The 25546-nt window shown below is 41.9% G+C and overlaps 1 protein-coding gene across 8 annotated transcripts in view; it reads left to right on the top strand.

Moving 5' to 3' along the window:
* elna (elastin a) overlaps nt 1-25546 on the top strand; it is a 41323-nt gene that overhangs the window by 11103 nt on the left and 4674 nt on the right. The window contains exons 2-44 of one of the 8 annotated variants that reach the window (XM_078098246.1): nt 1860-1928; nt 2777-2818; nt 3893-3994; nt 4176-4202; nt 13213-13278; nt 13384-13455; nt 14173-14214; nt 14477-14551; nt 15236-15283; nt 15424-15486; nt 15988-16020; nt 16116-16190; nt 16491-16532; nt 16621-16704; nt 16790-16840; nt 16935-16997; nt 17426-17476; nt 17555-17677; nt 17791-17826; nt 17968-18000; nt 18037-18234; nt 18426-18545; nt 19065-19244; nt 19347-19433; nt 19525-19557; nt 19784-19867; nt 19997-20029; nt 20164-20271; nt 20362-20490; nt 20581-20700; nt 20801-20899; nt 21059-21133; nt 21564-21656; nt 21745-21780; nt 22402-22416; nt 22536-22565; nt 22762-22788; nt 23177-23203; nt 23596-23643; nt 24503-24562; nt 24717-24761; nt 25045-25080; nt 25392-25457. In XM_078098246.1, coding sequence (XP_077954372.1) covers nt 1860-1928; nt 2777-2818; nt 3893-3994; nt 4176-4202; nt 13213-13278; nt 13384-13455; nt 14173-14214; nt 14477-14551; nt 15236-15283; nt 15424-15486; nt 15988-16020; nt 16116-16190; nt 16491-16532; nt 16621-16704; nt 16790-16840; nt 16935-16997; nt 17426-17476; nt 17555-17677; nt 17791-17826; nt 17968-18000; nt 18037-18234; nt 18426-18545; nt 19065-19244; nt 19347-19433; nt 19525-19557; nt 19784-19867; nt 19997-20029; nt 20164-20271; nt 20362-20490; nt 20581-20700; nt 20801-20899; nt 21059-21133; nt 21564-21656; nt 21745-21780; nt 22402-22416; nt 22536-22565; nt 22762-22788; nt 23177-23203; nt 23596-23643; nt 24503-24562; nt 24717-24761; nt 25045-25080; nt 25392-25457 — 2946 coding nt within the window. Of the gene's footprint in view, nt 1-1859; nt 1929-2776; nt 2819-3892; nt 3995-4175; nt 4203-13212; nt 13279-13383; nt 13456-14172; nt 14215-14476; nt 14552-15235; nt 15284-15423; nt 15487-15987; nt 16021-16115; nt 16191-16490; nt 16533-16620; nt 16705-16789; nt 16841-16934; nt 16998-17425; nt 17477-17554; nt 17678-17790; nt 17827-17967; nt 18235-18425; nt 18546-19064; nt 19245-19346; nt 19434-19524; nt 19558-19783; nt 19868-19996; nt 20030-20163; nt 20272-20361; nt 20491-20580; nt 20701-20800; nt 20900-21058; nt 21134-21563; nt 21657-21744; nt 21781-22401; nt 22417-22535; nt 22566-22761; nt 22789-23176; nt 23204-23595; nt 23644-24502; nt 24563-24716; nt 24762-25044; nt 25081-25391; nt 25458-25546 lie in introns of all 8 variants that reach the window. The other 7 variants (XM_078098244.1, XM_078098243.1, XM_078098248.1 and 4 more) reach the window with 7 other exon arrangements.

Below are 25546 nucleotides of genomic sequence, written 5' to 3'. Positions count from 1 at the left end.
ACAAGGAACCCATCAGCATGATGATGATTACGATAATTAAGCCAATCATGAAGATGTGCAGTATATATATATATATATAAATACGTGTATTGACATATAGCAGGTCACCTGGCAGGTGTCAGAATGAGCCTCATTTGGATGCACAGTGAACTTGGCGCTTGCCTACTAGTGGCACAGCGGCCCGTCGGGATTCTTCGCGAGTGGGAAAAGTTGAGCAGACGCACACTCCCTTTTACTTTGTGTGCAGCGCAGAGGCAGGAAATCCTTCCTTTGATTGTGGAATGAAGGAGCAGAATTGAGAACATTCATTCCGGCTCCCATAAGGTGGTGCCTGCACACAAGTTCTCTGCCGTGAAGCCGATGGCCTCGCAGAACAGACACAAACAGGTGCACAACCTCATTACTTGACACAAAATGCATAACCCCGGATTTTATTATTTATTCCTCATTTTCATTTGAGCCCGCGGGATTGCGAGAGCTCTTCAGTAAGTCATCAACATCACAAGACCAAATTCCAAGAAAATGGATTAGTTTTACCATTCTCCGGCTCTAGCATTAGTCGAAAATCAACCTCCCTCTCGTCTGTCAATAGGTCCTTTTAAGGAGGAACGCTGTGTCCAAAGCCACAGCTGCTGCCATAACTGCTCCCCATTAACTCTACTGTTGAAAAAATATATATATCAAAATAAAGGAATACCTCCTGCCTTATTGTTTTTACAAGCTAGTTAAATGACAGAACTATTTGTTCTCGGTATTTGTTAAACAGAGTTACATCTTCAGGACTCTTCAGAGCGTTGATTCTTAGGGAACAAGAACGTCACTGGTTTCTTTCATTGATCGTCACGCACTGCTCATTTTCCCCACTAACCACAGCAGCGACATGTAACTGATATCGGGGCACAAAACCCATTAAATATTTCCCAACTTGTTAGTGAACAGAGTATGCTTGGTTGCAATGGAGGAATATTGCAGGCTTTCTTAGTAAGCTGCATAGATGTGTGCTTTTTGGCATTCTTCAGGGGTATGTGTCATCAATGTTCATTCAACTATATCGGACAGTAATTCCTTGTAATGTTCTTCTCCCAATGGACGTACTCAGTGGACAGAACTCAAAGCTTGTGTTCACACAGAATTGTCTAATAAACAGATGTACGTCTTCGACATGTGGTTTAAATTAATCGGCGTCCCAACACATGATGGGGCCATTAAGCATAATCATTGAGGTCCTGTGGCCCCATTTTTTTCTCCGCTGTATTTTCACCAGTCTTTTTGGATTTAGCTATTAGTTGTCCCAGAACAACTGGAGTCACCTTTCCTCATTTCTGTTGCTGCTCTTTGCACTCATGAGGCCACATGTCTGGGATCAAGAACGACCATCTCGGGATTTACTCTGGTTGCGGCCAAAAATCATTTGAGAAATGAGTCGAGGGGACGTAGGTGGGGGTTGAGATTCTCCACAGTCCTTCAGCAGCCTTCTCAGTGATGGTCTCCAACTACAACACCTCATCAGAATGAAAACAATTGGAGCTTTCTCCTGATCAAGCCCATAAAGTAATTTCTTTTTTGTTTCTTTCTCTTTGGCTCTGGGCTGTTCACGTTTGATTGTGTGCCCCATCACTGCGATGACGCGAGGGCCGAGGACAGATTCCCATTTTTATGTCTTTCACGGATGATCAAAGTGTTTAGGAATGTTCAACTAATGAATTGGGTCATTGTCCAGAGATGCTGCTGCAAGCGTTGCAAAAAAAGAACAATAAGAAAATACTTCAAAGCATCACTTCAAAACTTTTCTCCGTACTCTTAGCCAGTGTCACGCGTGTTAGTGATAGAAGATGACCTTTCTCTGTTGCGTGTTCTAGGCGTGTACGTGCCAGCAGGTGCTGGGATCGGACCTGGAGGCACAGGAGGCAGGACTGGATTCTTTCCAGGTAACTAAGCATCCAATGGCTTGATATATAATGGCTTAATATATATATATCCCTATATGAGTTATAACAGTTGGATGAATACTACTGTAGTCCAGAGGTTGTACTGAAAAAGGTGATCCTGCAATTGGACTAAAAGTAAATACATTCTTTATTAGTAATATAAAGTAATAGTAAGTAATATATACTTTATTATCACACCTGATTTAATGGCCTTTAGTATGATGTAACACTGCCAAACCATTAAATCTCTTTGTCTTTCATAGTATCACATTCAAATACAATACTTAATAATTCAAGATTCAAGATTCAAAGATTGTATTGTCAAATACACACCCCCTGTGTATTGAAATTCTTATGCTTGCCTTTTCTGGAAAGCCGACCAATGAGGTAAGGGGAAATGTGCAAAACTGAGCAGGTTGTAAAAATGTCAACTAGTATTGATTATTGTTGGACTAATAGATTGTGACCACTCCCTGCTATATACACGCAATGACTTAATCACTCATCTTGCAAAGATTAATAGCAGAATTAACGTGATTCCTCCCACATTGCAAAATTGTCAGCTTTCTTCTTTAACATTGATATATAATGCTTACATTTGAAATGAGTTAATAATGCTGTCCTCATAGTTTAATCCTGCTGTACTCTTGTGTGTACTGTTCACACTGCATTTCCTCCACAGCACCTTGATTTACTCTCATTGTGGTAAAGTCACATTTGAGAAAGGGACATTGTGAAAGACAGAATCATTGTCTGTAATGAGTCACAGCTAGACCAAAAAACTGTGTTTTACATGGTGACATTTAGGCCCACCATAACTGTACTCTGTATTATTGTTGTTTTACAAGGGTCTGCTGGAGGAGTCGGCTATAAACCAGCTAAAGCTGCAGGTGAGAAAAGGAAACATTAGTTTTATGATTTTATTCCCCATCTACTGTATGAAATATGTTTATAGCAATCACATCTGGTTTTACTGATCAATGATTTGGATCCAAAAAAACAAAAAGGTTTGGTTTCATTGCTTATTCTTTGTTCGATACTTCCTTTGAAGTGAATGTAACTTCATACTTCCAGTCATTTATTGACCTTCATTGCAGGTTTATCTTGCACAAGCTGCAAAGGTTCACACGTGAAATGTTTGCTTTAGCTCATTATAAATTATATATATTCCATATGGTAATCTCAGTCACAATAACAACGTGGCTTTCCCAGCGTCTTTATTATGTCGTCCAAATGGCTTCTGCAACACTCGTGCTTCACTTTTGACCCTCGGATATTCCGTCTGGTGTTCATCATTTTACACATCCATAGCAAATAAACTCAGCTGCTCGTGAACGGTCCACTTCTGCGCGTGCACGCTCCACTTCAGCAACAGTTGGCCGTCCATCCGCAGGCCGTGTCCTGGCATGGCTTCAGCTCCCATGTGCTGAACCAGTCTGACCCCGTTCAACCTTTTTATAGCTCCGAGTATCTCAGCCATGACTGCAGGAAGACATTTTGTTACGTGTTAAGGTTTTGCAATTGAAATATTTTGAGGCCTTTAGTTCAAATTTGTCTGTGGGTGTTTGTGATTTGTTTCTGACGAAGGTGTAATATTTATAGCGTGATAACCAAAACAAGAAGAAATGGTTTTACAGAAAAATTCCCCGTAAACACACTTTCTTTGGCCGGATCTGAAGGAAACACATGGTGAGGCTTCCTTGTTAAACCAGCACAGGCGAGGAATAATTAAATCCTAGGGACATAGCTGTGGCAATAAACAATGTGTGTGGGACCAACCTCTGTTGTTTAGCCAAGTTATCGGGAAATAATATGAGGTTTGAGATTTGAGGTTACACATATCTCCTGGGTAAGTAGTGATTATAAGAATCTTATTAATGATAAAGTATAATGACATGCCAACATGACATGAACTTTGTTAGGAAAGGATTGTTTAAATCGTGAGCACCATTTGACCCTCTCAGTAGGGGGTTATGGAGGTGCGGGCGGCCACGGCGTGGGCCAAGGTGGTCTGGTGCCAGGAGGTGTTGGGCATGGCGGCTTGGGTGTTGGAGGACTGGGTGCAGGTATGAAGATCTCATCAAAAAGCAGACTCAAAAAGAATATGTACAACTGCAGAATCTGTAGACAAAAGGACACGATCTTATTTGAATCTTGACATGGTGGAAAATAAGCAAATGTTCTTTAGTTATTTGCATGTATATATATTTAAAACTGCAGAGCCTCACATGTATTTTCACCCCATAGGACAAGGTGGAAAGCCCCCTAAACCAGGTAAGTTGGTACATTTATCACCATGCTACCGAGTGATGTAAAACGTATAATAAAGTGTGAGTTTTATGTTGTATCTACTTATATAAGTCTTGTAAATTGAGAATTCCTTCACACTAAATGTAATGTGCGTCGGTAGGAAGCAAATGCATTGTATTTTCAAGGGGTGGATAAAGAAAGTAATTGTGTGTGACACATTTATCACACTGCAAAAGAATGGGAAGACCTACACAGATTTGGGGCCCCGGCTGCAGAGAAACAGTCTTTTGAGTTCTTCTTATCACCCCTGTGTTTTCGTCGGGTTGGGTTCACAATGGCTTGCCAGCTGTTCGGGGCGTCCTGACTGGGTGGGACCATGCATACAGACCCCAGGACCTCTGCTGTGCTTGGGAGTGATGATTGGCAAAGTGTGAATGGCCATCAACGGCTGCCAAAGAATGGTGCCAGAGCCCTGATTAATGTTATTGTATCGCCGCACTCTTACAATATCTGGAAACTTCTGTCTTGAAATCTAACGCGGCCCTTTTTCTCTGATAACATACAGTGAATATTTTCCTTTGCCATATCAGAGTCTGCGCCGCATTTGGGATTTAGCAATTTCTTAGCCAACGTTTAATTTTCCGTAAACATTGCTGATACAATCTCAGCCTACCTCTGTGTGTTTATGAAGATAAGGAACCAAGCAATAGTGCTGATAGTACATGGAGCGTGTTACAGGAGGGTCCCACAGCCGTGTCAAGCCTCTGCCCTCAAACAAGGGTTTCAGGTCAGCCCTTTTGTGAAAATGACCTAATATCCAGTATTTGATGGAGGTTTGTTTTGGCTGGGATGAGTAGAACTTTACTTGGGAAGTATTGCTTTTCGTATGAATTACATTTCTCCCCAGAGTGCATGGCATAATATGATAAAACCAGCTGCCTGTGTTACTGACATCACTGCAATGTGGGCATGGAGCTGCCTCAAACACTAGTTATGCTGAAAGCTTTTATCTACAATTCCTAGTCATTAAATGTTAAATGAAAGTGGGATAAAATATGTTCCGCTTCAAGGTATAACAACTTGTCACATACACACATTACATTATTTTAGAAAAGTACAGAATAGTCTCTCAAGCCTCTCTCAACAGATAGTGGAATCCATCTTCATCAGCTTGTGTAGAAAATACCCACCATCAGCATCTTAAAATGTATAAACCTTTTTATTAAAGGAGCTGTGTAGAATCTAGTAATATTTAGCAGTGAGCTGGCAGACAAACGAAACCCCTGTTTGGTTTTTAGGGAAGTGTAGAAACATGGTGGTACCATGTAGATATAAAGGGCTCATTGTAAGTCAATAAAACCATAATGATTTTTAGTTTAAGGTGATTATACACCAATGAAAACATGGATTCATATCAACAACATTGTCTAAATCCTACATTCTTGTTATCCTGCAAGGGAGTTTCATGTTAGCATTGCAAATATTACACAGGAATTCCATCTTCACAGCCTTCAAATGATGTGTCTGTGCCAGTGCACGAAGCAATCGGCTCCCTGTGACACTGCCAGGAACTTGCTTATGTATGTGTGAGGCAACACAGATAGACGACAAATAATTGCAGCTTGACTGAATATTTGGAGGATATCTTCACGTTTCTCCTGAATCAGCTCTGTAACTGAGTTTGACTGACCGAATTAATTAATAATAATTTAATAATTTAATTTAATTTAATCATTTTCTTAGATTATTTAGTATAACAAACCACCGGGCGGGTCAGGTTAGCACACTGGCTCTTTGACTGTTAATAAATGTAAGATTCTGTTACTAAAGAAACTTAAATCCAAACACTAGTAAACCACTCTTGGATGCACAGTCATACACATCAGCACGATGGCTGCCATTAGTTCTTGTTTGGAAGCCAAGCGGTGACATTATATTCCACTGATACACACCTAACCTGGCCAATAATGGAGAGCTGCAGCTGGCCATGTGAGTAGCGTGACTGCAGGGAATTGCAGCGTAGCTCATGCGAGACATTGTAAATGTTGGACTAATTGTGAAACCTTCCAGCATCCAACTTTGACAATACACTGAGAGCTGGGAAGAGGAACTTTCTCTCCACGAACAGCTGTTGGATACCGTCTGCTTTCCTGTGTTCTCCAGAGCGAATCAGCCTCTTGTCCCTTTCAGGAAGACTTTGACAGTTAACAAGAACCAAAAAGGTTACTGTTTTTTTTCAATATTATTAAAATATTATAATAGGAATTTAAAATTGTTTTAGATGGTTTCTGGGTGGGATATCTACCGTATGTATCGACGCTTAGTTGGCCAATTGAATCCCAATTGAACAATACAAATTGTAGATGTTAGAAAGACACCATGTGATCCGTCCCACCTTTCTCTTACTGTCTGAAACACTACATCAATCTGAGAGAAATGAAAAATCTGATGAGACGCTACGTACCACAGGAAGTGTGTGGGAGGTGTGTTTGAATAGAAGATAGCATTCGAAATAAGGATAGAAATAGAAGTCTGGTTGGCGGTGGGTTATTTTGGGCGTTACTTGATTTGACATGAGCAGTTGGGCAGATTGGCCGACCCAAACTCCCTTCTTCATGAATGACTTTGTACTATTTTTGTTGTTTTGCAGTTGTCCCAAACTGGAAATTGATGACGTGACTAGATAATATGAGCGTATTCATGTTCACAAACTAACATTGTAATGCAGTACGACTCTGCTGCACCCCAAAATACTGTCTCGAATGCATGAACTCTAGATAAGCGCACCAAATAAACAGGAGGCTGTGCTTATGTCGCTTCTTATCTGACCTTCATATTGGCTCTTCCCTGCCTCTTCACATAACAGTTTTAAATAATGAAAAAGGTTTAAAGAAATAATCACAACAATATTGGCTACAAGATACAAATAATACTCAATATAACAACATCAATATAATTTAACCTGAAGTATTTCATTGGTTAAAGCTGCAAAATGTCTCTGAGTGAGTACATTTAGTATCTTTTGGATCCAACCTAGACTGCAAAAGATACGGAGGGGATTTCTGAGTCTTCCCAGCCTGTGACCTACACATAGTGGTACTCAAGACTTTTCCCCCAAAAATGTCTCAAATGCACTGTATACACAAACATGCACACACCCTCCCACACACACATTAATGGAGCTTGCTGATAGAGACTGATTGGTTGCTGATGAACGTGTTTAGCCAAAGGAAGATGAGCTTGGAGGAGATTTAGTCTCTTTTAGAGCACACATGTGTTTCATTACTGGAGCGCAGACTTGTCCTCTGAGACTGGAAGCATCTGCATGTGAATATTACCATGGGTTTCAATATCTTCCAGTGCGTGTGCGTAATTACAAATGTGACCACATTCACATTCACACGCACACAGACACACACATACTGAGTCTGCATCTAGGTATTTGTTTGGGGTCACACAGAACCTCGACACACAGACTCATTAGCTCACTCAAGTGTTTCCCATTGAAATCAAAGAAGAGCCGTGCAAAAAAGACAGCATTTCCCTCTACTCTTAGCAGCTCGTCTTCCTCCTTGTTTTCTCGAGTCATTGACATCGGAGTAACATAAGGGCTTTATTAATTATATATTACCTAATCAATCACGCATACCACACATTAGAGTTGTTACTGTCGATACTCTCCACCCGTTCACCGTCCCGCTCTGTGTCTCTCTTTGCCAGGTAGTTTTCTGTCACTACCATAGGGGGAGTTGATGCGCCATCCAGACTCTCAAGACCTCTCCCCGTCTCCGTATGCCAGCGAGGACCACCGTGGTCTATCTTGCAAGATAACCTAAGTGAAGTCTTTGTAGTGATGCAGAAAGACGCCATAAAATTAGAGCCCCAGTTGAATGACTTTGATAGCGTTATATGGAAACTATTAAAACTGAGCTATACACTCACACGCGTAGCAATATCGGACCCAAATGGTCCAAAACAAGGGGGAGGATGTTGCATCGTGAATTACTTCCCAGTAAATCAATACCTTTAAAATGCAGTAGTGCTTAGTGTGTCTGTGTAACAGGTGTCTGTAGTCATGTTGGTAACTACTGAATGTTGAGTAATTCAGAACAGTGCAGCACAGTGGAGCCATAATGGATTTAGATTTCTCAACACTCATCCCAAGCTGCTGCCGCTAAATTAATAGACCTGTAAAAACTGTTTTTACTTATGTACAATTCTTCCTGCTGTCAATAGAAATTTAATTTCCACTTGTTGTCCTTTGTAGAGCATGCAAATGTCAGGTGGCTGTACAAAGATACACAAAGGTACACAACGTGTGCATTAAATGCTTTTAAGGCTCACTCAGTGGAACCAACGTCAGCGTTTCAATGTGCTTGTTGTGAGTCGAGCCGACCTGTTGAACACGAGTCGCAACCCTGAGTTGTCAGAGACGTGTTCCTGTGAGTTACAGTTACATGCACATGTGGACCATCTGGGGAGGAAACACCCTCGGCCAACTTTACACAACCGTGGCTGTGTTTGTTGACCGTTTTTCTGGCCCAATGCATCATTTGCACTTCTTGGGGTGGGGAACATACCTGTTAGAAATCAGTGCGCACTCTGTGTACTACTGTTTACTTTAATGCTTGCAGTGTGTTCGGCACCCCTCAGGTGGCTTTACAGTACACTGGTGTGCGTGTGTGCGCTAAGCTGAAATGGGTGATGGTATGAGCTCTGGGTTAGGGACACAACATGCTCTTCGGACAGCTTAAGGGGCTTTGTCTCGGCAGAGTGATTGTGACTTTCCTTGAGAATGAACTTAAAAGCTTACAGCGTAGCTCGTTTCAGCTTTTTGTGACTTGTAGCTCAAACAATGACATCACAAACTGCAGCAGGTATGCTGCGTGGTGTATAAATTACCGCAGTCTGAATCAAGAGACAGCGGTAAAGTTCTTCCAGCTGATGGTTTTCAATACAAAGCACGTGTTTGTTGAGGCAGGAGTCTCACACAAACTCAGGCTGGGGAAGTCAGACGTGCACGGACGTCAGTGGGTAAAGCCACCTTCAGTAGTTGTAATCTAACTGGTGTGTAATGGTTACAGCATTCATTTGGGGCCGATTGCGAGACCCCTCAGAGATGATGTATGTGTTCTCATGCCAAAGTGTGTGGGTTGATGAGACCTTCTGAAGCTGTTTCATCTTTAAGGGGACTACAACATAACACAACAGTTTTAATGTTTAAGTGACGATCCCTACCAACAATGACCACAGTGATTTGGATCTGAACACTGCCCCAAAAGCAAACGTGTTATAATATCAGGAGACCTGATACCCTTTCCTTGTTTGTCTCTAGCAGCTCTGACAGTTGTGCACTCGGCGTCATCTGGCAAAGAGAGGGGCCGAGGCTTTGGGACCTCTCCTCGATAGTGTCGATGACTCCATGGAAAAGGAAAGCGGAAAACAATAAAAGGCTCGCCGCCAAAGTCAGCTGGCTCACGCCAGCCAGGGAGCGGGTGACGCTTGTACGTACCGTTGTGTGGCCTTTTTTTAAGTGTGGGTTAATTAGACCAGCATGTGACTGGTTGAGCTTTTCACAGCTCGGTGCCTGTGACTGACACAGGCAACCTGGAAGTGACAAGGCGGAGGGGGAGGTCAGAGGAGAACGATGGGGGGCGGGGGGGGGGTAAGGAGAGATTGAATGTGTCCCCTTGTCTCACGCGATCTGGAATCACTGCAGCACCTTGCATCATTCTGCTTGATCCAGCTTGTCCTGCGTCACCTCGTAAGGCTGCAATCCATCCAGCAACTGGGAATTAGAACAGTGGGATGATTTGATACGGATGAAAATGTGGTGTCATAGCGGTGAAGGACACACTGGCGGGTATTTGCTTTCAAAGGGGAATTGTATGTGGAACCAGATCCGAAAAAAAGAACCTTCTTGCCAATTACAGTAAAATGCTGATCCACCGGAGGCCTCCAGGGCGCCTTTGAAGATGACTTTATGTGGACAATCTTCCATTACTGTATGGCAGTATTTGCACTGCAATATCATGCCGCTTGTTGCAGCTGTACCTTACAATATTTATGATGATGGTCTGAATAGCAAATCCAGTGTTTGGGTTTTCTGTGGCTCTAATGCTTTCAGTGTCCCGTGGCTTTTCAGAAAATAAACATTTGTTCTTAGACAGTCTGCCTGATTAAATATGAGCTAAAAAGAGTAAAGCGGTGAGAAACGAATCACAAAAATGCTTCTAGACATTCCAGAGCTCCAGCTCCAAAGTTTACTTTCCAAGGGTTTGCCGTCTGTTACGGTGGATCTTTGCCATGGAATTCTCTCTTAAATTAAACCCTTCACCCGGACCAGCAGGTCCACAAAGTAGAGAAATGGGGAGAGGGGGAGAAAAAGGGACGAGATGGAATTCACCTCTCACGTTGGGCCTCCTTTGGTTGCGTCTGTTAGCACCTCACGTCTGGTTGGCGCAACTCCTTCACACCTTCTGGAGAGGAAAGAGACAGAAAAACATAAAAAGCACGGAGAGACGGGCAGATAAGAGAAAGAGACAGACAGCCCGAAGACAATGTTTTGATGAATGTCTCTTGTGCTCCTCTGGTTCTGTAACAGAGGATTATTTTACCTAACCCCAATGGAGCACGAGCAAGATTTTTTAGCTTTTGAGATTGAAACCAGATATGTTTGTTCTCACTGGCTCAAATCCTTGACAAACATGTCGCGCTAGTCACGCCGTCAGGCCAGTTTTAGTCCAGCGCCAGATTTAAATACGGATGCAGAAGGTACAGGAGGAGGAAACCAATATGGCAGCCTGTCTCTAAATTTCCTTCCTCCAAGATCGAGACTCCTTCTTCGTCAGAGACGGTCCAGCTTGTCTTACTGAGATCATATCTATAGCAAGCCACCACGAATCGATATCCACTGCCACACCAGTCCAAATGTATCCCCGACAATCTGCAGGTGTGCTGGTGTCGATGTGCAGCTGTGGATGGAATCCGGCTAGCGAGCCATGTGTCTGACACACTTTTTTTTAACTTCAGATCTAAATGGAGGAAACTATGATGCATTGCAGTTTCGCATCACTTACCATTCAATCGCCTTGACCCTGAGTCCCTCCTGTGCAGGATTGGGTTTATGTCCTCACCATCTTGTATTCAGAGATTGATTCAAAGATAAAGCAAGCCACTACACTGGTGGACGGAAATCCTTCAGCGTGTCAGTAATCAACCAGAAACTGGGCGCAGCATCAAAGAAAAGTGATGATTCAATATCACGCTCGTGGTCCAGACATTCTATGCGTGTGGCTCTTGACAACAATAATTGGGGTCGGTTTGACGTTCTGTAGCGATAGCAAACGCTTGTTTGGGTGGACAGGATGGCATAAATAGACTCAACCCTACTCCCAATACACAACCAGTTGAAGCCAAACCAGCAACGGTGCAGATTTGGTTAGCGTGTCCTTGAAATTTTGATCTTGAAAATACACAACCTCCCAAGTAGTTTTTGTTACTTGAGGGCGTTTTATTTTCTCCTGATCTCACACCGGAGAGCTGAGCTGAACGCGCTGGTGGACACGGAGCTTGCTGCCTGAAGCCAGGTCGGGTCGTGTACATGAAACTGTAGGTGGGCCAGATGATGGAACGACAAAACGCATTCACCTCATGCCACATTCTTGTAATCTGAAAGCCAGACCAGACAGCACAGTCCTAAAGGACCATTTCAAGCCAGACAAGCCAGTTGTTTTAAGTTTCCGAATAAAAGCAGTGGTCCATATTTTATTTAAACTATCTTGGTTTTTTTTATGGTATGTGAAGCTCTGACAAAAATCAAGCAAATAAAACAGCTTCCTTGTGTCAATATAAAAGACAGGAAAATGGAAAGTCCCTGATCAGTCTGATTCACATAAGAATTGATTAGTGTTTGTATTACTTCAAGGTGCATCTGGAGATGGTTGAGCAATCGAGTAGAGTGGAGCTGGGAGCTTTGAAGAAGACGGATTATTGCAAGGACGCTTAGTTTAGCATCTGTGCTCGCGTTTGCATGCTCAGTCTGTTGGCCAAGCTCTTGGCAGGAGCAATGCCTGCATTTGTTTTGACTGGGCCAGGTCATGAAACTCCACCCTTCCAACTTTCTATCTGTCTCCCCCGGCACATTCCTCCTCTTCGTCATCACCTGCACCCTGCAGATTGAAGGACTCAAAGCTCTCGCCCTCCAATCTCATCCCCCCCACCTCCCACCATCCGCCCCACTCCCATGGTCAGCTTTATTCCCATGCTCACTTGTTCTCACCACAGATATTTTGGCTTATGAGTGTGGATGAAAACAAGTTCCTTGCCGGACTCGCCTGCTGGCAGTGTTCTGGTATACTTTTGTTTCAGAAACATTTATTGGTCCAGCATGTTCATCGCTGAACAGGGGGGAACTTGTTCAGCTCGCTTCTGTCAATAGAACCCCGATAATTTCTACTCAGAGAGTCATTTGCCTGACATGTTTTACAACATGGAGTCACATGCCTGGAAAATAGGAACACTTCGACAGTGATCCACTTAATAAATATAATTTGAATCATATCCCGACATCACTCATTTTGTCCTTATAGACCCAGTGAACTCTGAAAAATATTCTATATCTACACCTTATTCATAATATGTTTGTCTGGACATTTGGGCACCTACTTAATTTAGTTTTGTTTACCTCTTTAGCCTCATATTGTGTGGTTCTCAGAACCCAAAGCGCGGATATAACTAATTAAGTGTCAGGTCATAGTTTAAGGATTTTGGTCTTGGGAATAACCGATTGCTCTCTCCAGTGTTGACACTGTGACTCTACCTACTTTTTACGTTTTGTCTTTTGTTTATTTTTGGTTAATGGACGGATAATTTATGATTGAATCAGCAGTGACTAATTAAATCCACAACAGGAACGTCTATGCGTCTTTTCTTTGACCCCCCCCCCCCTTTCTACAGTTTGTACAGTAATTCTCCTTCCAATTCTCCTTCCATTTCCTTCAAACTATACTCCCCGCCCTTCTTCCCCATCCAGGTTATGGCAATCTAGGAGCCGGTGGTGTTGGAGTTGGTGGCCTGGGAGCTGGAGGCTACGGAGGAGGTGACAATGAACATTTGGTTGACGGAAGTTTAGAACATTATATTTTCTCTATTACAGCAAAAAATGTTATCCTCACTGATCTTTTTTCCCCTTGGTTTCATTTAGGTGGTTATGGCGGATATGGTGGCGGCACAGGGGGCTTTTTCCCAGGAGCTGGACAGAAGGCTGCTAAAAGAGGTGCAGCACATGACCAATAATATCCTGTAAAGTCCTGTAAAGTCTGGCTAACACATGTACATTTCGTTTAATCTCATCCCATCGTAGGGCCAGTGCTGTTCTATGCCTAAGAGCTTGGTCTAAATTATTAGTTGGACATGACAAAATTGCAGTTTCTTGAAATCATTCATGACACATTTTAAAACAAAAGATTCCCTCACCAAAACTTCTGGGGCCACATACTTCAAGGCAGCATGCAATGTTTCTCCAGCAAGTTACAAGGGGTTTAAGATTAAAAAATATAAGCAGAAAGATTTAAACAAACAAACTAATGTGCTTTATTCTGCTGCCAAACTCCCTTACAAGTGAAGCGGTTCATTTACTCTATGAAGGGATAGCCAAAGAAATTAGGCATTTGATGAGGCAAATGCCATTCGGGCTGGCTGCCCCGCCCCCCCTGATTAGATTATAAATCAGCCATGTTGCTTTTGATCATCGGGTAATGACAGATTTATAGAGACAGAATAGCTGCTCTTAATACGATGGTGAGTCTAAGAATCAAACTACCTGCAGAGGAGATCAAGTCTGGCACGAGCCACTCACCTGTTTCAGCCTCACAGGGCCCTCTAGTGGCCATGAGGTGTTCAACACTTGAATACTTGTGTTGTAAGGAGACCTGAAACTGAATGGAATTGGTTACATTCTGTACTTTTGTCCATGGATTTAATTCTCAAACAGGGACTGGAGGCTTAGGAACTGGAGCCGCAGTGCCTGCTGGAGGCAAGACACACAACACGCACCAAACATCAATCTTTATTTGTCATTTTGCACTTTTTCATGTTCGTCTGTGATTTCTGCCTCACAGGGACTTGAAACACGGCTTCCATTTAATATTTCCACTTTATGCTTTAGGAGGACTAAAATCTACTACCGCAAATTAGCTCTTTGTCAGTATGTGACATGAATAATTTCTTAGACAAAGAGCCCTTTTGGGCTGCGAATGGTACTTTTCCTAATATAGAGTTTAAATGTGTTTTTTCAGTGCCTGTTATTCCTCAGACAGGCCTTCAAGGAGGAGGTGGGGCCGGGGCTGGAAAGAAAGCTGCCAAAGTGCCAGGTTTTGTAGACTCAACAATGAATTAAAAAGGCTGAAGACAGACGGGATGCAGTCGATGCAGCATAGCCACATCAAATGAATTAAAATACTATTTCATGTGTCAGAGGGGGCAATAAATCACATCGTTGCACTTCAGAGAGTTTATTTGATGTGGTTAATTGGGCATGGATTCATTGAACAACAGAAAACACACATACATGGTAGTTTGTGAAAGTGTGGATTTGTAGTATATACATTATACGTGCCTACATACACCAGCCTGTCTATATTCCTGTTATTTGGGGTTATAGGTTTGATGTTCTAAGAAGTAATAAAGAAGCAGCAAAAAATGCTCTTTTTAAAATCAAACATCCAAAATGATCATCTCTTCCAGAGGATTTCAGTCATATGATAAAATAAAATATTATAAAAGCAGCAAAGAAATTATTTTAAAAAATGAGCCCATGATGCAGAAGTATCAATCAAATTTACAGAAAATATATTTTCTGTATCTTTGCAGCGCCTCACCTGGCTTTGCTGCATCCTGACTGATTATTTTTGTGGCACAGATTTGACATAGCGATTGAATGATTTTTTGATAAATACTTAAATAAACAGATTTTTGCCGTCCATTCAGTCCAGATCTGTCTCACTTTTGTATGTGTATGTGGAAGGGAAGTATCAGTCTCTCATTGGCTTTGGCAGGTGTGGGCGTGCCTGGACTTTACCAAGGTGGACTGGTGCCAGGACAAGGTTTGTCTTGTTGGATTCACATTATTTCCCACTGTTTGTTAACATTTTCATTGTTGCTTAATGCTTCTACAGTTAATGACTGCAGGGATTTAATGGGTCTTTTCCTGTGGGGGTTCGGGGGTTGTCCATGGCTCCTTCAGGGTTTGGCGGACGTGGCGTTCTGCCTGGTGTTGCCATAGGAACTAACCTAAATCCCAAGTCAGGTCAGATAGCAAATTGTCATCATGATGAATTTTGAATTTCTTGATTTGACATTGATTACCACTTGTAATATTGCTATATTCATTTTAATTGATTTTTGATTGATTGTATTCTTTATACATGTTAACAATTTGAAGATCGCAGCAAAGCAAGTTCTACATAGAATAATCTTTTCATGTATATATCTCTAGATCTATAGTTAGATATTGATAAATCAATTCATTGGTTGATTGATATAGATAAATGGGTGAATGTGAGGGTTCTGGGACCAATGATGTTTGGTTGTTATAAAGATTCTAAATCCCTGTAAGGCAAATTTGTGATTTTGGACTGAATGAATGAATGAAAATGTAATTCAGTTAAATTCATGTTGTATAGAAGAAGAACAACCTTGAGAAAACATGAGGCTAAAATAGTGACTGTCACTGAGTCAATGAGTCAATGAGTGACTGTCAATGAGTGTCACTTCTGTCTGACTGCAATATGTGATTTATTTTATGCAGTTGTAGGGGGAGGACAAGGTGGTCCAGTACAAGGTAAAGTTATCTCTGATTATTGGTGTATTTGAATACATGTGTCAGTATTATTGTTATTAACTGCTTAGGATCTAAATTGATTTATTCTGTCTCAGGAGGCCGCGGGTACGGTGGGCCAATGCAGCCCGGTGTGTTCCACGGATATCCCCTCAAAACCCCCAAAGTGCAAGGTGTGATTTGGATCTATAACTTAGGAAGTTAAACTTTTTAGTTCAAATAAGAAAGATGGAAATTCTTACAGCAGAAAGACTTTTACTGATCTTATTGTCTTTGGTATATGCAATGTGGGTTTTTATATTTTGACATCTGGAGAATCTGGTATGTTTTACATTTCAGAATTACTATCCAAACACAGCTTACCTATTTTCACTTCTTGTATTGACTTCAACGCCTTGTTGCATAATGTTCATCTGTGTGCACTGAATCATTCTGGCTCGTCGATCTCTCAAATGCTTTTTGTTCCTCTAAAGGTGGCTACGGAGCAAAACCTGGAGGTGGAAAACTGCCTTTTGGTAAAAATAACTCTTTAAAGTGTTATGAAAAATGTTGTATGACTGTTCTGCTCAATGATGAATGATCTTTCATGTTATGACGTTTCAGGTTACGGCTTTGGAAATGTTGGCCCTGGACTCACGGCAGGAGTAGGAGGCCCTGCCTCGAGGCCCGGATACCCTGCTGGAACTGGTGTGTGTTTTTACCAGTTCAATATTGATATGGAATAGTGAGGGAGGAAATATTACAAAGTATGTTTCGTACATCCTCTCTGTAGGAGTGGGACCTGGGGGCATCTCACCTGCTCAGGCTAAAGCCGCCAAATATGGTAGCTCACGACATTCATTATAAAGTCAATTCTTCTGTATCATGAAATAAATAACAGTTGGGTGGTCCGTGAAGGTCTGTGCTCTCTCTTCCAGGTTCGGCAGGTGGTCAAGGCGTTGCTGGAGCTGGTGGACTGTATCCAGGGCAGGTGCCAGGAGGTATGATGTCCAACAAACGACATTTAAAAACTAAAGCAAAAGGCCTCTAGCAATATTAGCCCCCTCGTGGCCAAATAGATTATTCCACAACAGGAATAGAATTTGGGGATGGTGAAAAATAAAATACATAGACATAAACCACGGTGAAATGTGACTTTTGGGGACTGTTTGATAGAGGTGAACATCACATGTTAAGCAGCACTCTTGATAAATAATCCAGTGTCACTGTCATCTATATATTTATTATAAAGGACAACAATGATTAAGTTAACAAATGAAATCACTAATATTATTAATATGTGATGAAGCTAAACTATTACCAACTAAATTAGCATAAATCCTCCATAGCAACAAACTATAGGAAGTAATCCTGAACTTTGGAACTTGCCAACATCAGTATTGCTTAATATTAACATTATTTTGTACAGGTGTGGGGTCTGGGGCCATCTCACCTGCTCAGGCTAAAGCTGCCAAATATGGTAGACTACCACACTCATTACCAGGACAAGTAGCGATGCATTAGTAGCGATCATATTAGTCCATGCCCTCTTCTGCAGGTTTTGGGGCTGTCGGAGGTGTCGGTGGTGGTTTTGGAGGTGGTGTCGGTGGTGGTGTTGGAGGTGGTGTCGGCGGTGTCGGTGGTGGTGTTAGAGGGGTGTCTCCGGGGCAGGTGCCAGGAGGTATAAAAAAAAAACACAAACTAAAAGTCTTTAGCCATGTTGACGGTGTCATGATGGAAACGTTTTTTTTTTCACATACCATAGTATAAAACATTATCATGCATATTTTCCAGTGGGATATGGAGTTGGTTCCAAAGCTGCTAAATATGGTGAGAACTTTCATTTTTTTTTGCTGAACCTTATTCAAAATCCTTTTTTTTCATTTCTATCTTTTTAATTAACTCCTCCTGTAGTGGAAAGGTACATTAAATTACGTTAAGTTTAATAGAAGCTCTCTCACTGACCTGGAGGACTACCAGGAGGAGTACCAGGAGGAGTACCAGGTGGGGTACCATGGGGAGTACCAGGAGGAGTACCAGGAGGAGTACCAGGGGGGGTACCATGGGGAGTACCAGGAGGAGTACCAGGGGGGGTACCAGGAGGAGTACCAGGAGGGGTCCCTGGGGGGGTACCAGGAGGAGTACCATGGAGAGTACCAGGAGGAGTACCAGGAGGAGTACCAGGAGGTGCACCAGTGGTTGGTGGATATTCACCAGCAGCCAAAGCCGCTAAATATGGTATGGTGTATCAATGGCTTGATCATATGCCCTCTTTTGACTTGACATAATGCTCTGTAGCCTTCTTAACTACTTTACTATTAACTATTAGCTATACGTATGATTTGTCTTGTGTGTGGTGTGTGGATTGTATTTAGCTGTGCAGCTTGCTTTACATAAAAAGGCTCATTAGATAATCTTGTTTTCCATAGGAGTTGCCACAGGAGGACTAGGAGGTGCAGGCGGATTTGGAGGAACAGGAGGATTTGGAGCAACAGGAGGACTGGGAGGAACGGGAGGATACTCAGCTGCTGCCAAAGCTGCTAAATATGGTCATTTTAAAACTACTACAGTCTAATCTCAGGTTTAAGCACAGATTCCTTGTATCCAGAAATGAGTCAGATAACACCAAAGGCCAGGTGGTCAGACAAGGCTCATATTGAACACAAAGGGGTTCAGATCACAAACAAAGGTCTGACTGTCATGTATTTATATATATAGGTCTATGTATGTTTTGGGGGGCGGGGTCAATCTTTGAAGTGCAGTTTCAAATGCAGAGCCTGAGAGAGACGGATCCGGCCCGCCGGGGGGTCCAGTGCGTGAAAAGTGTGAAAATGACAGAAAGACATAAATTGCATTTCTATAAAAGTAGCTGCTACTCCTAAAGCGTCCACTGGGGGGCTCACTCTGCAAGTGAGCGCATGCGTTCGACCAGGATCGACGACCTTGTTCCTCCAGGCAGCAGAAGCTAAATTGGGTTTGACACCCCTGTTCTAAATACAACAAACTGGTTTGTCTTCGAACTCAGTCCAAATTGACTATATTAAGAAATGCCACAATATGTCTCACAGGGGCATTAGGAGGAGCAGGAGGCCTGGGAGGTGGAGGACAACTGGGAGGAGCAGGAGGACAACTGGGAGGTGGAGGACAACTGGGAGGAGCAGGAGGCCTGGGAGGTGGAGGACAACTGGGAGGAGCAGGAGGCCTGGGAGGTGGAGGATACTCCGCTGCTGCTAAGGCTGCTAAATATGGTAACTGAAATAATCACTGTAAAAAAAAAGTATTAGAGACCAAAACTACTGATCCAAGAAGTAATTTACGCGAGTTTGCATGATTTCACGGTTATTTTACAGGCCCGGGGGGTGCAGGTGTAGTTCCCGGTGGTGGTGCAAGTGGAGGGCAATTTCCTGGAAGAGTCCCCTTTTTACCAGGATATGGATGTGAGCCCCACAGCCCTTTCATCTACACATCCATTTTGATTTGACAAAATTCTAAGATCATGTTTTAACCCCATCTTTTTTTGTTTCGCAGCTTTAGCGGCTGGTGCTAAACCTCCTAAATATGGTGAGATTGTGGTACTTAGAATTTCACACATGATTACCATGACATAATGTGTGACAAGACTTATTTCACCTACTCAATAAAATCCAATGTTACAATCACCTGTTTTGGAAACCGCCTTAAATGCTTAATACTGGATTTAATTTGGTTTTGATTATACAGCTGTTATTTGGAACCTTTCCTTCGTGAAAGTGTATTAGAGATTCCTTCTTTACTTATTCCCAAACAGGAGTCCCAGGAGCAGGCCTAGGAGGAGGCGGAGTTCCGGGGGGAGCAGGGCAGGTGCTTCCTGGCGGCTACGGCAGCTTTGGAGGTAAGTGGTCAAATTGTCGTATCGGAGTTACCAAAAAGGATCTGGACATTGAGATTTTCTACTGCTTTGCTTTTGGGAAATGTTGTCAAATGAATTGTCAGTCACAAACATAATGTTGCCTCCCGGCAGGTTATGGGGCTGGAGCTAAACCGCCAAAGTATGGTAAGATGTTTCCTGTTATTGTATTTGAATACTCGTCTGAGTCATCTCAAGTCAAAGATTACAGTTGGAGACATGCCTCTTGCAATGAACTAATTGAGATGGGAAGGTTTATATTTTCAAACTAAATGTTTCAGGAGTACCTGGAGCAGGTTTAGGAGCAGGAGGAGCAGGAGTAGTTCCTGGCTTTGTACCAGGACAAGGAGGTGGACAATACTCTGCTGCCGCAAAAGCTGCTAAATACGGTATAATAAATAGGCTCACATGCAGACACATTCAATAGTGTATGAAGTAAGTAAGCTCATCATGAAACCTCATCCTTTTCGATCAATAAGGAATTTCCGGAGGAGTTGGAGCAGGTTTAGGAGGAGCAGGAGGAGCAGGAGGAGCCAGAGTGGTTCCTGGCTTTGTACCAGGACAAGGAGGTGGACAATACTCTGCTGCTGCAAAAGCTGCTAAATACGGTATAATAAATAGGCTCACATGCAGACACATGCAATAGTGTATGAAGTAAGTAAGCTTATCACGAAACCTCATCCCTTTCGATCAATAAGGAATTTCCGGAGGAGTTGGAGCAGGTTTAGGAGGAGCAGGAGGAGCCGGAGTGGTTCCTGGCTTTGTACCAGGACAAGGAGGTGGACAATACTCTGCTGCTGCAAAAGCTGCTAAATACGGTAAAAAGAGCACAAAAAATACAGTTAGAGACATGTTTTCTGGAATGAACTAATATAGATAGTACGGTTTGAATTTTCAAACCAAATGTTGGGGTTTCAGGAGTACCTGGAGCAGGTTTAGGAACAGGAGTAGTTCCTGGTTTTGTACCAGGACAAGGAGGTGGACAATACTCTGCTGGAGCAAAAGCTGCTAAATACGGTATAATAAATAAGCACACAAACATCACACAGTCAGAAATACTCTGCCATATCATACTTCGATTTTATTCATTTGTGCATAATCAACACATTATAAGAGGTAAGACAAAATATTTGTCTGTTTTACAATAATTGAACATGCTTTATTTTTCTCGACTAGGTGTGACAGGAGGAGCTGGAGCAGCGGTGGAAACAGGAGGACTCGGAGGTACAGGAGGAGTTGCACCTGGAGGAGGTACTGAATATCCAACATGTTTATGGAAATTCAGTAGAAGTACAATGTTTTGTCATCATAAAAAGTGATAGTATGTTCTGAAAAGATGTACCAGACTATGCTCTATCGACCCACATTGGACCAATTTGCCTTGAGGAACCATATTGTGAATTATTGCCAAGGCAACGTCAGCGATTGATAAATGACAGACAGACAGAGTTTCCATTCGGTGGTCACATTCACCCGTGGCACACAAATAAATGAATTTTAGAGGAAGCGAAAGCAGAGAATTTGAATCTTCCTCTGATCGCTCCCCTCCATTCACCGAGGCGAGGTACATTTCCCAACAGCGTCAATGGAGTCAGACACATTAGAACCATTACTGATGAAATTCTACCTGGAAGCAAATGTTCCGTGGCCTCGGTCAGCTGACCTCCTGCGTGACCCTCAGGGGGAGTCACCGGAGTGGGACTCGCGGTGCCAGGAGCTACTCCAAGTACGGGCGTCAGTGGTGGTCCAGACGGTTCCGCTGTCTTGGGGACAGGTAAAGCTGAGAATACGGTTTCTTATTTCCTTAGGTGAACATTTTTTTTTTCATATCTTGTATGTTTTTAACTTATTTGCTTTTATAGCGGTGTACGCAGGCCCCGCTGGAACTCCCCAACCAGGTACAGCTGAATGCCAATACTCTTCATTTTCCTTTTCTGTGATATTTTAGCCGCAGCTTCATAAGGAATACGGGAGGGAAAGCGCCAATTCCCACTTGTATTTGGCAAATTCACTCTACCATCGTCTTACTGCACCAGTACTGTACCATCAGCTATCCCCTCTACATGTTCTCCCCCATTTCCTGCACACAAAACTCACATGTTGTTTTCACTGCTAGTGCTACCAGCTATCGACCGCCTCTAGCTAACAGCCGCCCAGCAGTGGCTGTGTCGCTCACTGCGCCTGTTCAGAGCACAACGGATGAATCTGAATGAAACAGTTTATATGGCCAGATATTACGGTATCAAACTTACATTTTCGGATTAGAACCATCAAACATTTCTCTTTTTCTGCATTAGGCTACTTTTCCAACCCTCTCTAACACTGAGCTTGATTGATCACTTTCATGCATTAGATACCTGTGATTTCCGGACAATGGCTTATCTAATGTCTAATATAATCATTTTCTTTTTGACAGTTTCTGGTGGAATTATTTAGTCTAGTGGTAGTTTTTACATAAAAAATGTTTTTATTGATCATGTGCTAAAAATGCACTTAACTCACTTTTTGTTATTTCACAGCTGGCGCAAATGTTGGTAAGTATGTTTAAAAATATATTGTGTTGGGATTTACAACAAACGAACTCAACAATTACTATTTTTGAACATCTTGTATTCAATAGATAAATGAACAACTGTTTATTTATTTGTTGCAGGCGGAGCAGGAGTTGCAGCTCCCTCTGGTGGTAAGAGACATTTTTTCCCACGTGAAAGATATTCCTTTATTAGTCCCACAGTGGGAAAATGTACAATATAGTTCAATATTCTGTAGTATTTGTACAAAATGTAGATACTTTTCTCAATGATGTTGCTCTATTTTTCTCAGTTACCCACGTATTTTATGCAGGATGTTAACTGATGTAATTCGGACTTGTGTTTTAGGTGGTTCTTCAGGCCAAGGTCAGCATGGTAGGTGTAAACAATCTATTTATATCTGAGACTTACTTTGGAACAAATATTCGTCAAATTGTCAACTAATCTCATTTTTTACCTGGTCATGTAATTTCCATATATAAAGAAAGCCTGAATAAATACATTTAAAGAAATGGTTAAAGGTAATTTATATGTATGGTAGTAATAGTAGCATCATAATACAAAAATTCTATATCATACATAATAATAATAATAATAGTGATTTAATCATCGTCACATTTAAGTCTTGGAAATTTACTGTTGAAACGTGAACCACTTAGTCGTATTAATGCTATATTTAGTACTTGAACTTGTCTTGGGTGTGTTTCTGTCTTTTTTGTTTTCATTTATATTAATTAGCCAAATGTTGTTCTCTCCTCTTTAGTTGCAACTGGAGGCCACCAACCTGGAGGTAGGCCAACATTTATACCTTTGTTCTCTGAAGAACTCTGATCGGTTTAGCCCTCAAGCCATGTTTGTCTTTGAAAATGACAATTTTCAAATGTTGTTTACATGATGCACCGATGCTTGAGTCACAATGACCACAATGTGTAGCTTATGTACCAAAGCCCTGAACCAAATAATACACTCAGCTTGCAGTTCTACAACACACTTTTTTTTTAAACTACACACATTCTTTAACATTTGGAAAATTCTTCCTGAATACAATCTGCAATTTAAAAAGCCAAACTTAACTGAATAACCTCAATGTGAGACAGTACATCCATCTGGCCTCCCGGCGGAGACAAAGACAGTGAACAGAGATGGTTTGTGATAACAAAACATTAGCAATTCTGTTTTCAGGCGTTGGTGTTGTTTCAAGTGGCAAAGCACCGAAACCAATCTTCCCAGGTAACGATGACTAACAAACAAATCATCATCATTGATCTGTTCAACAATGCTTTTGTTGATACATAACCTACTTTGTCTTTCTTGTGTCCTTCAATGCATGTATTTGATTTTAGTAATTCCACAATACCAACATTAAATCTATTGTTGAAATAGGTCCTGAATATTTAGTATTACTGCAAACAAACTGCAGCAGAATCTCCAAATCATAACAACTAATGACATTATTAATACAGTTTTAATTATCTTATTCAATGTTATAAATCACACTTTCACACACTCTATTTACCTTACTGTGCACATTCTGTCTGGACAGATAATGACTCAACTTGAATCGATAAAAAGGCCAGTTAGTATATTAGGAAAAGCTGCATCAGGCATTTCTCTACCCAATTACACCTCCAACAGACGGAACAGTCATCAGTCAGCAGGTTTGCAGTTGTACAGTATTTTAGCTATTCTGCACTATTTTAGCTGAGATTGACTCAAGACTTAATGCAAGGCGCTTTTCCTGCATTTCATTTAGTCCAACTAAATGTTATATATCAAGATAAAAGTCCCTGAGCTTTGCTGGTTGCATCCACATAAGACAATAAACAAACCGAGAAACATTCACTGGTAATGTCAAAAATATTGCATGGGGTAAAATATATGTTAAAGCACAATCAAGATAAAGTTACAATACATATGATATACTAATGTAACTCAGCGGCGAATACTAAAACAAATGAATAATCTTGAATTGCAATGACTATGCCCTACTATAACATAATAATGTGCATTAAATTCCTCTTTTAGGATCTAATAGGTAGATGTAGCTGCAGAGGATGAACATTTAGTCTTTAACACCTTTTCTCTGTAGGTGCAGGAGCAGGTGTTGGTCCGGCCGGAGGTGGATATCCCTTCAGTGGAACCTATGGAGGCCTGTTTCCCTTTTCCACAAACATTTATATCTGTGGTTGGGCTTGTTGTGGCTGTGCTTTCTACTCTGTCTTTGCTTCAGTTCCTCATAGTGCTGATACCATGTCATGTGGCATTTCCATGTGTAGGCTCACACGTTGTTGTTTTTTTTGTAGGTGGAGCAGGAGCAGGAATCCCACTGGCGGCAGGAGGTTATCAAGGTTAGGACCCACCTACATTTCATTTTTTTACGTCAAAGTGAACCTTTTTACACCCTGCAAACTTTATACACATTTGTTGTGTGATGGAGAAACCTAAATCATTAACACTTATTCCCTCATTCATTAAAAATAAATCTTGTTTTTTCTTTTAAGTCAGGCGTATTTTCTTCACGATTAGATTGGTTCAATCATTCTTTGGATGAGGCGGCCCCCGACACAAACTGTAGGACATGCGTTTATCAACCAGACAATAATGCTACTTTTCTCTGTCATCATGATTCAGGCGGATACAGGCCATATCAACATGGTTATGGCCAGGGTATGTATGAGAGAACGGGAGGCTGCCGCCACTATTACAGTCATACTAGAACGTTCCGCCCGCTGCTCAAAGTGACAGTTGGTCAGGAGATGCCATCACATTTGCACTTCCTGTGCCCGGAAACCGACCGGCATGCTGATAAGTTTCTGTGTGGGGATTATTTTCAGGAAAAAGAAACCAGCTGGATGCCTTGATGAAGGAAATCCACTATTGTTTTCATTTCCCCGTTTTTCCTTACAGCACGGCCATGGGTGAACCACGTAAGAGCCTTGACCACCGTGTCTAAGCCTCTTTTCTTTTTCTTGGGACAGGTGGTCTGACTTATCCTTCTGCGGTCGGACTGGGAGGTGCTGGTGGGGCTAAACCACCCAAACCAGGTAGTGTAAGAGGCCGGTCATTCTTATGGTACAAGGAAACATACAGAAAGTCTTGTTATTTGGAAAAGCTCTTGAGTTGAGCAGATGTT

This window comes from Gasterosteus aculeatus, chromosome 1, assembly GCF_964276395.1.
Source record: "Gasterosteus aculeatus chromosome 1, fGasAcu3.hap1.1, whole genome shotgun sequence".
Classification (NCBI taxonomy): Eukaryota; Metazoa; Chordata; class Actinopteri; order Perciformes; family Gasterosteidae; genus Gasterosteus; species Gasterosteus aculeatus.
Note: the sequence above shows the minus strand (reverse complement) of the source record. Positions and strands in the feature narration are given on the sequence as shown.